The 18,440-nt window shown below is 33.6% G+C and overlaps 1 protein-coding gene across 1 annotated transcript in view; it reads right to left on the reverse strand.

Annotated features, from left to right (window-relative positions):
* TMPRSS15 (transmembrane serine protease 15) overlaps positions 1-18,440 on the reverse strand; it is a 136,332-nt gene that overhangs the window by 90,859 nt on the left and 27,033 nt on the right. Inside the window, exons 7-8 of the mRNA XM_055373826.2 lie at positions 11,896-12,027; positions 4,928-5,036 (exon numbers count right to left, since the gene is read on the reverse strand). Coding sequence (XP_055229801.1) covers positions 4,928-5,036; positions 11,896-12,027 — 241 coding nt within the window. The remainder of the gene's footprint in view (positions 1-4,927; positions 5,037-11,895; positions 12,028-18,440) is intronic.

The raw sequence follows: 18,440 nt of genomic DNA on the forward strand, positions 1-18,440 counted from the left end.
TTCTTCTCAAGGTTCTTCTATGTTGTATGATATACAAGATTTCCTTCTTTATGACTGAGTAATATTCATATATATATATCACATTTCCTTTGTTCAATCATTGGATGATGGACATTCAGGTTCTTTTTACCTTTTGGTTATTATAACTAATGCTGAAATGAACATGGGAGTACAGATATTTCATTGAGATAAATATTCAGAATTGGGAATGCTGGATCATATGGGAATCCTATTTTCAATTTTTTGAGGAACCTGCACACTGTTCTCCATAGCCGCTGCACCATTTCAAGTCTTCTCAATATCATTTGTGGAAAAAGACTATCCTTTCCCCTTTGTGTTGTCTTAGCACCCTCGTGGAAGATCATTTGATCATATATGTGAGGCTTTATTGTGGGCTTTCTGTTCTGCCTATGTGTTTGTCTTTTTGGCAGTACATTACAGTTTTGATTACTATAGCTCTGTTATACATTTTGAAATCAGGAAGTGTGAGACCCCAGGTTTGTTATTTTTTCAAGTTTGTTTGGGCTATTCAGGTTTTGTTGTGATTCCATATACATTTTTGGATTTTGTTTCTATTTCTGTAAAAACCTCCATTGGTATTTTATAGGGCTTGCATTCGATCTGTACATCACTTTGGGTAGTATGAACATTTTAATTATGTTAAATTTTCTAATTCATGTATATTGTTCATACCATCAAGATGACAGCTATTATATTCTATAATTGTTATTTACATACTTAAATGTCTTTCCAAACAGAATTTATATGACTCAAGGACAGGGATTAATTCATTCATTCCTGTATTATCTAATACTTTGTAGAAACTAGTGCATGCTGTTGATATAAAAATAACGTATCTAGCTGCCGGTATAAGAACATAGAAGGAAAAGTGTGACAGGTTCATCAGAAAATTTAAATTTGATATTTAAACTATTTTCATTTTCAGATAATAGTTTCAGAGAGGGGAGACTTAGTGAAACCTCTATTTACAACTCCACTGTCTCATTAAATTGTTATAATCAGAAATGTAAATAACTCCTCCAAGTGCTTTGTAAGTACCAAGTTTCTCTGAACTCCTTGGAAGGGAGATGGCTGAAAGAAATAAAAGTGTGTATGGGAGAAAACATCTAAGCCTCCTTGGGCATGAGTTTGGCTAGATCATCTGCAAATGGACCCAGGAGAGGATTTAAAAGGCTAGTAATACTTAAGAGATTTAGTTTCCAAGGCCAAGCAGGAGCCCTGAGAAGTGGTCTGGCCTCTGACTCTGGCCATGGAGGATGCTGAGTGAACAAGGCCTACAGGCAGGGACATGGCAAGACTGGCTTTTAGGTTCACCACCAGCAGTAATGTGGCCAATAAGGCAATCAAGGACATTCTTCACAGAGTTAGTTAATTTTTGAAAGTCTAAAAGTCATTGTTGAGAACTGTCCATTTGTGGCAAGATCTCAGGTTGATCAAACACCATACTATAATTATGGCCAGTGGGGTGGAGTTCAGGGCTGAAGTTTAGTCTTCAAGTAGTGGGGCTGGTGTTAGTGCAATGGCAGCTACTAGCAGGGCAGCATTAAAAGACAACTAAGCAGAAACTCAGATTTTTGGACCTACTGGTGTTTGCTGTAAGGGAGATAAAGTTAGAATGGTGGTGGGTTATTTAAAAAAAAAAAACCCAAACCATAAACCTATAGACTTCAGCCCTGAGTATCAGATTCAGCAGTTCCAGAGTGTATTCTGGAATGTATATTTTGAAAAGCTCCAAGGGCGATTATGATGAGTGCTTAGGTTTGAGGGCCCTTGAAGTATGATAGGTAAATGCAGGAGATGCTACACTCATGGCTACCCTAAGACATGTCTGGTAACCACCGGCAGAGGTGAGGGGGTCAAGGTGAGGGAGCAGAAGATCACCCCAGCTTAGACAGAGAAAGAAAGTAAAGCTAAGTTTGAAGCTGTTTAAATTCTGCCTCTGTTATGTCATTTCAAGGACTGGGGGAGTGAGCCTGCTGGTGAGACCTTTAGGGAATCCAGAGTCAAGCTGGAAAAGACAGAGATGGAAGAAATAGGCAGACTTCAGAGATGATTTCTGCCCTTTTAACTAAAGTTCTGGTGTGCCTGGGCAAGAATATGGTGAGTGTTTTTTGATCTGATGTTTTCAAGCTGTCAATCCAAGGAACGCATGCATGAGGAGCTCCATAGGACTCTTTGCTTTCAGAGGACCTCTGCTTTTCCAAAATAGATATTTGGAGGTAGAAGAGACAAAAAAGTGCAGATGATTTTCCACTTTCTTCTGATTCAGAAAATTCAACTCACTTCCAATAAAACCACAGGGATTTATAAAAGTAAGATTAATTGGAGAACATAATCAGATTTTGTTATAATATCAGATATTTCAGTTACCTTCTGATTTTTTGAAGGGATTAAATTAAATTTCTTTAAATTTAATTTATACACTTTGTATTATTGTGTCAGTAGTTAATATTTTTATAGACCACTTTTATTGAGCGTTTAATATGTGGCTAAGCACTTTACATTCATTATCATATTTAATAATGACTTCTTTGAACATAGTATTTAGAGATGTGGAATTCTACAGACACAGAAATTTTGAGTCAAAGAGGTTTACTCATTTGCCTGAGATCACACATCTTGATCTGATGATGTGTGAAGGTCTTGATCTGAAGATCTTAATCTGAAGAAGTTAGATATGAACCCACACAAACTGTCTCCAATAACTATATTCTTAACTATTGGCTGTATGCTAACTGTGGTCTTAATGTAATTCAAAGGATGAGCTGGTCCTGCCCAAAATATAGTTTAATTGCATCTTAAACATTTCACCTATATTTAATTGATCTTAAACCTTATAGAAAAATTATTGTCTTTAGTCTCATCTGATCACTGTTGGGAAAGAAAACAACTATTTGGTACAATGCATTACTAATATAATAATCAGCTTTGAGAAAAATAGATTATTTGTGTGATTAATTAAATCATCATTTTAGCATAAAGTACACTGTTTTGGGGTAACATCTTAGGTTCTTCAGGTTTTTAAAATAATCCATTTATCAATCATAGATTTCTTAAAATAGTTTCAAAAATTAAGTAATGGAAAGAAACTAAAAACAATAAGGCCATAACATTTTTAATTAATATAGGATAATTTTTGCATAAAGGACATTATCATTACAGCAAAAGTTTATTGTGTGTTCTGCTTATAAACCGTCTAAATGTGACCTGTCTTTATTAAGAAGTGAATTTAGCAATTAAATTATCTTTATTTGGTATTAATAAAATTTCAAAGATTGCATAAAAAATAGTTGCGTACCCAATTATGCAGATTAGTTACATTTATATATTCTTTCCATTTTAAGTGAAAGATATTTAAGATTTTCTACAGCTTTCTATTGACATTTTAAATAAGTGCTAGAGTTAATATTTTATTTTCCTAGTGACCAATGCTAATAGACATTTATAAATGCTTATTTTAAGTTTGAAGTGATTATGTGTGTGTGTGTGTTTCTGTATCAGAAAAATACTTTATATAGATATATAAACACATACAAATGTAGGTTGAAAACAATATTCTCCAACTTGGTTAATTTTTCAATTGGCAAGAATTACTTAGAACTGCCATTTTTAATTCATAGTCTTATTTTTGACACACCAATAGCATGTTATCTAAAGCAGGAAACAAAGGAAATTGGGTTTTTAGTTATATTACATATCTCTCAAGGGGCTGCACTCCAAATCGAAATAAAAAATAAAGGGATATTCTTCTTTCCTTGAACAATGCCAAGTAAGTGTGTATAGAACTATCTTTTTCTCACATCTCCTCTCTGGGATATGTCTACCTGGGTGATTAGTTATGGGGCCATTTCATACTGTTTGGCAAGAACCTGAGGCTCTGACTTTTAACTTTCTTTAATCAGCTATTATGTATCAATATAATATAACATCAATATAATCATCATCAATATCAATCATCATCAATATAATATAATCATCACAATGATTAAAATTATACTATAGGTCAGACAGGTAAACCATAATCCCATTTAGCTATTAATAGAAATGAACTAATTAGAATATAATTTTTCATAGTGAATTCTATGGAGCACTTATTCTGCATGCTCTGTTGGGGAAATATTCAGTATTTTAACAAGAAAGTTTTCACTGGAGACTTACATTGCATGTTAACATATTTAAGGCTATAAGAAGTCCTACTTTTAAGAGTTTTAATAAGTTTATTTCAGGATCTCTTATATTTATGTGAGTACAAATTATTTTTATCCTTGGAATATCCGGAAGGAACTTAAGGTGTTCCTTGTCTATGAAAATGCTTAGGTAAACATTAAGGTAGATCAGCTATCAGCAGCCTAATTATTTTGATTATCATCATGATTGGATTGGTTAATTGAATTAAGAATGTGGAGGTGAAATATATATTGACTGATCCAAATGTCTTTCAAGATATAGTAAGAAAGACATGTATAGAGGCTGTTCCCTGCTCTTAATCTGCTGTAACTGAATCACACCTTTAGAGATTTCCACATGGTAAGCAGCAAAATGAGAAAGAAAATATTTTATAGACAATTGCAGAAGATGCGAAATTCTACTTCTCACAATACACAGACATACATGCGTGTTGTTTGCCTGGCCGCACATGAGTAGTGTCCACCACAGAAAAATAAACTTGCTTCAGAACCCAATGAGATGACCCCACTTATTAGACAGTATTGTTCATAGCACAGAATAGCTTTTTAAAAGGTTAAAAATGATAGTATAGTTTTTTGTACAGTTTTTCAGTTGGGAGGTTTTTGCTTCATAGTTAATGAAAACAATGATTCTTTAAAAAACTACTGAAAGCAATAAGACGTTGCATCAGAAAAACGCTTTATGACTTAAGAACAGAAAATATAAGATCTTGTATTACCGTATGATCCACTGGCAGACAACACTTGTTTCAGAAGGTTTTGGATAATGAGTAGCCTGGAAAGACCCAGATGATCCAGTTAACAAAAATCTTCCATCACAAACTGTGGCTGCAAAACGACGCCAATTAATGTTAGACAAAAACAATCTTGGGATTCAAATTGGCTGCAAAACATTTCACAGAATATTCATGGCAAAACCTGTACAAGGCTATTTTATAAAACTGAAATGATAGTAAGATTTCATGTTTGAAACCTATTAGCCATGTTCAAATACTCATACACATCCTATCGTGAAATATTTTAGAAAAATTCTTTCTTTCTCTCTTTCTCTCTCTTTCTTTCTCCTTCCTTTTCCCTTGCTTCCTTCCTTCCTTCCCTCCCTCCCTTCCTTCCTTCCTTCTTTCCTTCCTTTTCTCTCTTTCTTTCTCTCTCTCTTTTTCCTTCCTTCCTTCCTTCCTTCCTTCCTTCCTTCCTTCCTTCCTTCCTTCCTTCCTTCCTTCCTTCTCTCTCTCTCTTTCTCTTCTTTCTCTTTTTTCCTTTTTTTTTTTTTTTTGAGACAGAGTTTCGCTCTTGTTGCGTGTGCTGGAATGCAATGGCGCGATCTCGGCTCACTGCCTCCTGTGTTCAAGTGATTCTCCTGCCTCAGCCTCCGGAGTAGCTGGGATTACAGGCGGCGGTCACCACGCCCGGATAATTTTTGTATTTTTAGTAGAGAAGGGGTTTCACCATGTTGGCCAGGCTGGTCTCGATCTCCTGACCATAGGTGATCTGCACTTCTAGGACTCCCAAAATGCTGGGATTACAGGTGTGAGCCACTGCGCCATGCCCAAAAGCATTGTCTTTCTAAACACCCTTCCCTAAGCTGCACTTTAAGTGTATTCTTCCATATTTGCAAGGAAATAAATATATCTGAAATGAAAACTGCCAGTTCAGACAAATAACCAGTCATTTTTTGTCTTATTTTTATAATTAAATCGGAGCTAGGTGAATTTCAAATATATGTACAAAGTGCTATGTTTTCTTGAAAAAGATTAGAATAAGGTCAGGAAAATGATAGTACTAGTGGCCTATACAGAATTCCATCCAACAAATCTGTTAGTCCATCTTTTAAAGTTCATTACTCTTGCTCCTTTGGGAGATAACTAGTTCAATGTTTTCTATATTTTCATTCAATACTCCTGATTAAGCCTTTTGCTTTCCATAATTACTCATTTTCCTCTTTTGGTTTTCATAGTAGATTTATTTCATGAACCTCTCCTTAATGTCATTCATTATTAGTTGCCTTTAATTTATATCTGAATAGATTCCAACTAGATTAAAATCTTCTTGAAGGCATGAACCAGGAGCCATAACTTAGAGATTTTTGTTTTTTTCATACACTTGCTATGTACAGTATATGCAAAAATCCACCTTGATTTTCACAACTTTTAGTCTTTCTTACATTATTTTCCTTCTAGTTAGTTACTTGGTTATGTTGACACAATATTCTAAAATTATGACCCTTACAATGTGTCTTTTTCTCTGCATAGATTAAAAATTCTTCATACGGAGAAACATTAATGGAGGTTAGAAAAATCAAAGTAACATGTCAAAATTAATTTGCCGTTTTTGGAATCTGAGTGTTTAGAATAAGCTAATTCTAAACTGAGCTATGAAAAAGCTCATCATAAAATTATAAAGTGATTCTATCAAATTACATAATACAAGCTATTTTATGACAAAATATTTTATGTATATAAAATAAATACATTAAAAATTAGATAGCAAATAGAAATCTTGATAAAAATATCATGTGTTTATTGGGTTTTTGCTATTTTTTGGTATATATATATTTTCAGGTGCATAAAAATTTACTTTGGTAACTTAAGTTTATTATTCAAAGTCTGCTTAAAAACAATGGCCTAGGAATTAATTCATTAGCTTATGATTTGGTAACCTGATTTCCAGAAGAAAAAAAGAACGAAAATAAGAAAAGAAAAGATAATAAGTCAAGAAGCAAGGATTAAATTCTGAACAATCCAGCACAGATCACAGGAAAGAAAGAAAAATAGTGGTTTGTTGAGTTAACTGAATTGCCTTATGCATAATGATTACTGCAACAAACAAAGAAAATTAAGGCTAATTTGTCATGATTTGAAGATAGTAAAATATGTGACTTTTTAATGACTTGCTAAATAATTTTCCAGTTGTAAAAGCAAATCTCTTTTCTCACCTTCAACGCTCTTTTCCACTGTAAACCATGCCAAACAAGCAGGGCAATTAATGCCTTAGATTCAAAGACCATAAAAACAAAAATGGCATTTGCTTGCATTTTATGTGGTATATAAAGCTTTTAAATCACAGTTTGTCAAGAAATAACATGGACTCAAAGATTGTAGACAGTGTAGTAAAGTCTACTGGTATTGTAAAGTTTATATTTGAGTTACAATGCTTAGGAAGCAATGAGGTAGGGTGCTCAATCTTATCAGTGCTAAAATATAACTGCCAACATTTATAGAGTGTTTACTATGTGCCGGTCATTTTCTAAAGTTATTATATATGTATTAATGTAATTTGCATAACAACTCTATGATGTTATGGGGGAAACTGAGGCACATATGGGTTAAATAACCATAAGGCCTCCTAGCTTACAAGCAACAATTTAAAGCAAGGCAGCCTTATTCTAGAGCATACTGTGGTATATTGCCTAATATCACAATGTATATATACATCTATCACTATCGCAATGACATCACCCACTCTTTGAACTGAAAAGCAGGGGGGAAAGCATAAATAAAAGAAGAAACAGAAAATTTTTTAAAGATTTGCATCTTTTTCAATGTTCTTAAAGTTAGAATACAGATCACATTTGCAATAATATTCCAGAACAAATAGGAGGATGCAAAAGAGACACACAGAGAGAGAGAAAGGGAACAAAACAAGATCCCTTTAAGCATCTGTAAAAACCTGTTTGTAAAGCTGATAAAATTTTAGTCATTTTTCCCACCTGTTCACTACGTATTTTTTTTGGGAAAGGTATCAACAGCTTTGCGCTGCACAATGTGATTCATAATTTCCAGAAAGCCATGTTACGTCTCTAGTTTCAAAGATGATTCTATGTTTGACAAACCCTCTTTCAGTTCTTTCCTGAGCACATGACTAAACTACACTTCCCCAAATCCCTTGGAGTCAGATAAGGTCATGTGACTGAGTTGGCCAATGAACGATTGTAAAAGTCACTGTGTCTATTTCCAAATATGGTTTCTGAACATATCTGTAACATTCTTCCTTTGTCAGTCAGCTGGTTGTGAAGGATCCAGTAGAGGACTCTGGGGGCAGAGAGAGTGGCAAGTAAGGAGCAGGCATCCTGAATGCCTAGAGCACAACCCTTTGCCATCTTTCTTGCACCGTGATATAGGTGATAAATAAACTGTTATTGTTAAGATTGTTTTTCATAGTATTTAGCCTGTCCTAAAGAATATGATCAATTTTGCTGTCCAGTATTCTATCATGTTACTAAGTTTTAGTGGGAATGGATACTCCACAGGTCAAATTCTGCTCTAACGAGGCTCTAGTCAATTCCTGCATTCAAGCAAATATAGAGAATATTCCTAAATGTATTTAAAATAAAATTACAGTAGTATTGAAGTATTTCTAATAGCAACGCTCAGAATGCCAAAATATTATCTTTTCAAGACAGAGGCTTGTGTAAGGCACTTTCTTATACATTTTTTTCATTTAATTTCAGGATGTTTCTGGAGAACCTGATAGTGCAAATGACCATGAATGAAGCAGGATAGGTTTTCAGGAAAAAATATATGACCCAGTTGTGGATGAGTAGGATGGCTGGGTGTTTAGGATTGTGACTTATTAGACTGTGCAGTGCTTTCTAGTGCAGCATCAGAAAAAAAAATCTAAGTAGAAGATAAATGAGCCTGTCAAATTATAGCAGCCATTCGATTGCACTATCAGAAATGTTGCCTGTAATAGGATGGAACACATAAGGGTAAGCACTTAGGACCCAGGAAGAACTCCCTCTGCTGGCTGAATATTCACTAATTGTGTCTTTGCTCATGGCATTCAAATCTCCAGGATATATAAATCAAACACGATCTATGCTCACCCACCAAGCTGTATTATGCATATACACGTGAGGCATACAAACTATGAGAACACTTGCCAACTTCCAAAGAGTTAAGCATTGGCTTAAAGGCTGTGAATCAGCATCTTTCCTTTTCATAGGTCAGCTAAAAAGTGAACTTTCCTGCTGATGTAATTCTAATCAGAAGATGAAAACAATTTAAAGAAATCTTGTTTCAGCTATAGTCAGCTGTAAGTGTGCAAACCTAAATAACTAAAGAGTAAAAGAGGAAGCTGCATGAGGAAGACAATGTTAGTATGACTATCAATAACACAAACCAGAATTAGAGCTCACAGCTGGAGCAAAAAAATAAATAAATCAATAAGACAGAGAGAGAGTAAAGGTAAACTTCATATTGGAAAAATTCTCTTAAATTAGTTTTATAAATTTTTCCATGAATATAGATTGATGGGCAGTGGCTTTCAGGTGGAAATAATGCTGCTGGAAGTTTGAGCTGCTGAAAGTCATTAGGCTTGTGGGCTCACCATAATCAATGAATGAAGCAACTTAAAATGAATAAAGCAACTTGTACTCTTAAATTCTCTCTGGATAAAAATAGATTCATTGATTGATTTAAACAATATTATCCCACAAATAATTCGAATTTATTTACCAAAATAGATACAATACTTACTTAAACAAACAAACAAAAAAAGAAAATCAAGAAAATGGAAAGTGACGGTGTGTAAGCTTGAGAGAGTTAGTGACATGAAAGGCTGGTCGCTACTAAGGTTCAGTTAACAAAAAATCTTCATGTTACTAAAAAGTAACAATGCAGTTTGACTATATTTTTAAAGCAAATTAAGATAATTACTTCCATTCTAATACTGAGGCTCATCTCCTGAGTTTAGAGTGGCTCATAAAAATGATTCATAGCATTAAAACTTATTTTAGGACAAATTATCACACTTACATGATATTCCTATGGTTCATTTTTATATGCACTGATATTAGTTCATCATGAAAATTATGAACTCCATGAGCATAATAACAAAATAATAGGTGCAGTACATTTTTCAATTATTTGATTCATATATTTTGGTAGTTATGCCTTTTCCTCTATTTAAGGATATTGATCATCATTATATTGGCTTAAAGCCATGTGTCTAAGTTGACATACACTATTATTTTTGAAACAGAAATCAGCATCACCTTTGTTATCTCATGATGGCACACTTGCATCATATTCTCCCTGAAAAGATTTTGGAAAATGCCTGAAAGCCATAGCAAAGCAAGAACATTGCTTTCTTCTTCTTTGAGTAACTTAGTTATATAAAAGATTAAAAATATTCTGCAGCCTGCACTTTCTTCCAATATGTTCTGAGTGTACTTCAAAGTATGTAGTTAAACTTTAAAGGTCTGAGTTTTATCCAAGAACATTTGCATCGGGATTGCTTAGTGGAAATCTCTGCAGTAGAGTTGCCTTTCGTTGCGTTGGTACCGGGAAACAGACCAAATGCCTGGCTTTTAAAATGTGTACTAAGTGGATAGGTAGCTTTTAAAACTTTGGTCGTTATTAGAATATTCATCTTTAATTACTATCAAGCACGATGAGAAAAGTGTAACAAATAATAGAAAAGTGTAGCAAATAGTAACTACGGTCTTTAACACACTTTGGGCACTAACTGTATTTATAGTCAGTTTTAAAACTGATTATAAGCCATACCAAAAAATGTGCAGTTAATACTTTCTGTTAAATAAAACAAAATATCAGTTAGACTTATCCAAAGTCAGCAGTCTCCCCTTATCCACAGGGGATATTTTCTAAGACCTCCAGTGGATGCCTGAACCATGGATAGTACTGAACCCTATATCCACTATGTTTTTTCCTATGCATACACACCTACCATAGGAGATTAACAGCAATAATCACTAATAGAATAGAACAATTATAACAATACTCAGAATGATGTGCAATTTTATACTTATACATTGTTTATTTCTGGAATTTTCCATTTACTGTTGTGCCCTGTGGTTGACAGCAGGTAGTTGAAACTGTGGAAACCACTAATAAGGGAGAACTACTGTAGTTCTATGTGGAAATCTTCTTAAATGTGTTACATACAAAAACAAATTACCTATTTAGATGCTGCTTTCTAGTAAACTTTTCTAAGCGGAATCCAGCTATGAAATGAAGAAATAAGTAAAAGAGTAAATATGTTTAAATCAACTAGAGCCATGCTTGGTATATGGTAACTGCTACTTAAGTGTCAAATAGTAATAATAATGGTAAAATAATGTTATTGTCATTAACACTCAAAAAATGCCAAAATATACAAATGAAACACAGAAGTTTTACTTATGAGGCATTAAGTTCTTATTCATATCTTATTTCTACTATTTATAGAACTACAAGAGGCAAATAAAAGGAACAGTCAAAATTTTAATATGGTGCTCATTGAGTTAGGTACTGTTAAAATGTTGAAAGAAAAAGACTGATATGATAGTGAAAAAACATGAAAACCATTAGTAAGAAATGAGAATGTCTATCAAAGAAGTCAAATTAATAATAGTTTGGATTAGTTTGATATAGAGAAGAGATGAAAATTTAGCAACACCCATCCCCACATTTATGACAGACATTGTTAATCACATCTTCCTTTCTGTAGTGATCAAATGGAATTCTGTTTAATTAATTAATATCTTTAATATTATTTATAAATTTAGGAAAATATTAATACAATTATTTTAAGATTTTGTATTATATGATAAAAATAGCTATTTAAATAGCTCATTCTTCAGTAGTTTCAGGTATTTGAGATTAGAATGTGTGTGTGTGTGTGTGTGTGTGTGTCTACAGTGAGGGAGGATAAAACAGAAGGGGAGAGAGTAGGGGGGAGAACTTACCACACATTTTATTGTCTTCGTCAGAACCATCTGGACAGTTTACTTCTCCATCACAAAATAAATCAGCTTTTATACACGTTAGAGCATCAGTACAAGGACTTGAACCAGGCAGGCACTCTACTGAGACATTTCCTTTAAAAAATAACTGAAATTAATTTCCAGTTGATGAGATATGTACAATGTTTAAATATTTAATAGTCCTTTTTGCCACTGGGGTTCTTACTTATAAGTATGTTCTTCAACTGCCATAGGAATATTTATTTCATTTGCAAATCAATCATTTGTAAAATTAGAGCATTTTAAATTTCGAAATTTCACGTGGGGCAATTTTGGAAAGCTTATCACATCGTCTGCAACATCTAGCAGCCACTTCATTTACTCATAAGCTTATTATTTGAAAATATAGTGGCTTAAGTCAAGGTTTCCATTCTGTAGAGTACATTTACCAACCAAAGTCATTTTAAAGTAAGATAAGCACTTAAAATTCCCAGTGCACTGTGGCATTGAACAATGAAGAAACCTAATGGCTATTTCTGTTCAGTATCTCTTTGTTCCTTGGGTCAGAGATTCTTAGGGGGTACACTGTAAACACACCCCTGCAGGGTTTCATGCCATCTTCTGGAGGGTATCCGAAAAACTTGCACCTCTCAGCCTGACTTGTCCTTCACTTGCCCCACTTTCATAAACTTAAGTCTAGAGATGCACCAAGAAACACATTTTACTTCTAGAAATTAACTTGGGAAGTTTAAGAGCAATTCTGAAAATAAGCCATATTCTTATATGCCTACAAGATAAAGACTTTTAAAAAAATTTTTTAGGCCAGTGTGGAAATTTGAATACTTCTGCCTCTGAATATAATAACAATGATGGTGAAAAGTTTTGGAAATCTTTAACTCATCAGCATTTTTTTTTTCTTTTTGGTTGTTGTTCTTAATCTTAAAGCCAGAACTGTACTGCCATCTGCTGGGTTTTCAAAATATGAAAATCTGAAATTTCTCCTTCTGCTCTATAAAATTAATTGGAAAATAAAAATGCCCATGTCAGTGAATCTACTAAGTTACTTCTTAATTAAAAACATTTATAGATTTTTGCTGAGTCTACATACAACTAAATTAGACATTTGTAACTGGCTGTAATTAAAATGAATATAAACCAATGGGAAATTCATGGAACACCCAACATCTAAAATTATAGGACAGAGTAAAGATCAAAGCCATTCTCAAATGATAGAGTACTCCCATGTAGGAGAATAATAAATAATAATAAAAATATTGTTTAATAAACTCAAATGCATATATTTGTTGATATTTAAGAGCTATTCATCAAAAGTCCTTAACCATTGAGTTATTAATCCAGAAAACGCATAATATTTCATAGAATCTCATACATGCTTTATAAATAAATAAACCAAATCAAGCACTATACTTAAAACTGTGTCTTATTTTACAAGTAGCTAATAGAATTCCAAGTATTCAGCATTTCAAAGATGAATTTGGGATACAGCTAGGAACATATATCACTTTGGCTGTCCTAATGCTTCTCATGGGAGCTCCACTTCCTGATGTATCACATCTCTGTTCAGTAGCTGTTGAACTCTTGATTAGACCCCAAAACCACACCAGCAAGTCATACCACTTGGACTCGACTGATCTCATGAATAATCATTTATTGACCCCACAAGTATTTATTTTGTACACATTTTTGTCATGGAATTTTAAGAGACAGAGATAAAAGAATGAGTAAGGCAGAGTCTCTCTCTTTTTATGAAGCTTCAAGTTAAGTGGGGGGAAATTGTTTATGTACAAATTATATTTTAAAGAGAGATTTAAAAAGTGCTATGGGAGCATCAAAGTTTAAGCAATTAGTTTCCTTCTAAGGCAAGAATTAAAGACATTTTTACAGAAATGGTCATATTTCAATTAGTTTTTGATGTACACCTAGAAATGCACCAGGAGGAGAGAGATATGGAATGTATTTAGTGATGTGTGAAGAGTACATCAATATATGAGAAACAGATGAGTCTCACTAACATAGATGGTGGGATGTTTATGGAAGGCATAGTAGGAAGGCAGTTTGGTACCAGATTCTAGGAAACCTTTTTATCTTTGTTAAGTGTTAGAAATACTTTTCAATAGGTGATGGCATTGGAAGATTTTACATATATCTGCAATATGACCAGTCCATGTTTCATAAAGGCAATTGTTGGACCATGTGAAACACCACTTGAATAAGACCACTCGAGAAGCAGTTTCAATGGTCCACATGAAAGATGAGGGCTAGAACTCTCACAATGGCAGAGGAGATGGGACATGGACTCAATTACTACTTTACAGGTAAAATTGATGAGCTTCAGTGACTACATTTGCTTCTGAACAAGATTAGTGGAGGTGAAGAATGGGATGCTAAGGAATTGGCAGTTGAATTACTGAAGAGGCCATTTGGGTTACTAATGGCCATTAGTCGCAATAGTGATTATGAGATGAACAAATTGTGGGGCTAGAAACTTGAGTCTAGTTGGAAGTATTTTGAATTTAAGTTGGAATATTAGGTATTGTTTTAAGTTGCACTCTGTCTCTCTCCAAACTATTTCATAAACATTCTTCAACTGACTTGGTCCATGAGGAAACAGAAGTTTTCTGTATTAAAACTAGTATGAAAAATATGAATGTAATTCTTATGCAATGGTAGTGAGTTTTAAAATTTTTGTCAAATTGTATTTTTACTGAGTCTTCTCTCACTCTTTCATTTCCTACATGAATATATATTATTACAATTTCTAAGAAAAATCATCAATTAAAACATTAGCTGTTATACCCAGCCAGATGCCAGTTTAATTTAAATGGTTTTGCACTCTCAAACTAGAATTATTGACTTCAGTATTACTTGGTTTGTATTTCATTACTTAATTTTTGTTCTAATATTTCTTTTTTTCTAAGAAGTCTGTACCAAATTGTGTTCCCAACAGATAATTTTTAGGAAAGGAGTTTATCAATTCTGGTTAAAGAGAAGTAAACAAAGAGAATAATAATTGGTTTCATTTATTAAAAGCTAATCAAATTTCCTTCATATTAGGCATTATTAACTCAGTGGGAAAAAGTGCACTTGTTTTCTGTAATCTATGTGGTATTTTACCTTCAGGACACTAACTTTTGACATACTATGAAAACACACCAGTAGATCAGTATTACTTGGAATTCTGCAAATAGAAGGCTTTAATTATTTGTCTTGTAACATGAAGAATTCAGTATACACTCAAAGATGATTATTTCAGAGTGATCCAATGTCCAAACAATTTCCAGTTATTTGACATTAGGAACCTCCTGTGCCTACGGAGAGCAGGGTCTGTGCTAGGCATTGTGGAGAGTAAAAAGACTAAAATCCATTATTTTTTGCCTTCCAAATAATTTGTAAGAGATGTTATATACAACACGATAAATTGAAACCATGGTTTGGAAATCATAGATTTTTATTGTCCCTACAATTTGAAAAGGGATAATAGTACTTGGTGGCCAAAACTGGTTAAGACAAATTAAGCTCAAGATCCTGATAGCTTACTCAATAGGAAAAGCAGAATCTTCATCCATGAATGTTTGCCTTTAGAGGCCAGTTTTATTTCGCTATGTTATATTGGAAAATAGATATCACCTTACAGAAATTCTCATTTACTGTGTAGAACAAATCTACTTTTTTAAAAAATTTTATTGTAAGCAAGACTATGGCTTTTCAATCCAAATGAAATTATTGGTAGAAAGATTCTTTAGTAGTCTTGATACCATGTGAGTAGGAACTTCTTAAATTACAGGAGAGTGCTTAGCAATATATAAATGTTCTTTTCTCAAATGCAGAAAAAGAACGATTCCTAAAGTCGCAATACCTTTGGTATCAGATAAAATCTCTGCATCTCAGTCTTGAAGTAATTAAATCGAGGAACATAATTCTACCTTGGGTTGTTTTGGCCCAATTTCATGTTTTTCACTAAATCAACCAGTTATTCTTTTTCTCCAATCCTCAAACTCTTTCACATAGTGGAATGGTAGCAAGATTACATTTTTTATGAGATTGAGAAAGCCCATGATAGTGAAACTTTTGTTTTCTGCGGCTATTGCTGTAAGTAACAGTAAGTAACAAAGGACTAGAACAAGCTGTAGTGTAGAAATCCCTCAAACATGGGAGCAATTGCCAAAACACCCCCTCTAGGCACTCTGTAGCACTCCAGAAATTAATCTGTGTAATGTCACCTCAGTTCCAGTCCTTCTCCTCTAGTGTTCTAAGTGGGTTAGTAAAGCTTAAAAGTAATTGGCAACAAAAGCAGCTGAATGATAGAGAATAATCCTCATGGACTTTGTACCGTTATCACAAAAAATTCTCTTTGGCAGAATTTATAACAGCACTAATATCAGGTATATGATGCATGCATCTGTTGATTTTTCTCAAACTCTGTCTTCCAGGCATATAAAAATGAGAATAAACTTAACATCCCTGAAAGGCATATTCATAGTAAATTACTGCTTGGAAAATGCAGTTTTCATGTTTAATTGCCTCGTTCCCTTCTATAAATACATAGTATCTTGCCGTATGAGAGGAATAAACGGCAAGGATGACTGGGCATTTATGTAGTACATGGATTCACTAATAAGAAAAAGAATATGATATTTCACTACCTACTTACCTTATAATAATAGTTTGAGAATTGATTAAGGTAATCCAATACAGTCTCTGATAACGGAAAATGTTTAGAAACAAAGTTTTTTTGGAGAAATAAAAGTTCAGATCAAAATGAGCATTACCCAGTATAATAATCGTGTTTTAAATTTAGGGTTTTTTATGACTCTTTTCAATAAAGTATCCAGATAGTTGTTTTGTTCAATTCTGTTTCATCAAACTCAGAAGGGGGAAGGAGTAGGGATCTAATATTGGCATTGTTCCTCCTGCTCCTTCTCAGTGGGAGTCACCATGTTGACGACGGTACAGTGGTATCTGTATTATCTCTCTTTCAATGCTCATGATCATCCTCTAAGAAATATATTTTAATCTCCTTTTCAGATAATAAATATAAAGTTCAAATAGGCTAGATAGCTTGCCAAATACATATAGATTGATTGTTGAAATTAGGTAATGCGTGAATTCACCCACGTCTTTTTAGTGATTGAGAATGTATGTTACTTGTTGATCTTTATTTTGACTATCAATTATACAAAATGTGAAAGACAGGGCTAAGTGTACACTGCCCCCCATTTCTGTAGTTTACATGTAGAAGAGAAGATTTCTGCTCCACTCATCAGGAGAGAAAAATATGGGTGGCATACTTCCCCATGCTCTCTGACCCCTCATTCATCATTTCCTTCTTTGTCCAGAGAAAATTGGGCAGATGTTTCAGCCAATTCTTTATACTTTTAACAGGTATGTCTTCAGAATAGTAAAGGAGAAAACCTTTTAAGTCCAGTGCTTTCTGGCTTTATTTGAAACACTGTTTCTACCTAATTCATTCTACATATTACTATTAGGACGTTTTATACAACTAAGAGGGCCTTAATGACTTTGAATTAGATTAATCATTTGATGAACCAATAAACAAATAGAAAAATGGCATTAATTTGGATACTTGTTACTGGCTTTCAACATTTTAGGAGCACATTTTTCAAAATATATTTAGCTTACTTATTCAGTTTATTTTTAAACCAAAAGAATTAGCCATTATCAATCCCCAAAGCATTTGTTCAAAAGTGTGTTGGAAGGAGATTTGAGAGGCTGTAAATAATTTTCCACATTAGAGACAGGAATGTGGGCTCAGTGGCAGGCTTTCTTTTGTTTTTTGTCAATATGTTGTGGTGCTGTTTGGATATAACCTAAATACAACTGCAGAAAGGCTTATTCTATCATAACAGATCTTTATGGGTTTTAGAATTGTGATGGCTTGTTTCCTAAAGCATTTTGATTGATTCATGCATTGCTTTGCTTTTCAAATATTACATCAACAATTTTTATGCAAGAATCCTTTATCCTTGCCAAGAATGGCTTTTATAATTTTACAACTGTTTTCCCTCTATGTATATAATATTTGATGTAAATTTTAATAATATAACATGGTAGTGATATTGTTGGGAGCTGACTGAAGATCTACAATATTGCCTTTATTGAATTTACTTAAAGGGATTAGTGACACACCCAGGACATTTTATATGAAGATTAAGTTATGACCAGAGAAGGTATTTTAGTTGATTGACAGAAGCACAGCAGACAATTCCTAGAAATACAGTGAAATTGGCACACCAAAGATACATACTGGGAGTTGGCACAAAGTAGATACTTAAAAAAAATTCCTGAATGAATGAATGAATCCAAGGCTACTTTGGTTCTGCTTTGGCCACAAGTGCTGTGTTAACAGGAGAAAGCAAGCATGTCTAACTTGTATGCAGAGATAATAATCAAAGGAAAAAAATCCCTAATATCTGATAAAATCTGCTTCCTTAGTTGAAACCTTTTGATACTACTGGTGACATTCTTATCAATAGGTAATCACAGTTCTGTTAATAATAGACAGAGGA

This window comes from Gorilla gorilla, chromosome 22 (genome assembly GCF_029281585.2).
Source record: "Gorilla gorilla gorilla isolate KB3781 chromosome 22, NHGRI_mGorGor1-v2.1_pri, whole genome shotgun sequence".
NCBI classification, from domain to species: Eukaryota; Metazoa; Chordata; class Mammalia; order Primates; family Hominidae; genus Gorilla; species Gorilla gorilla.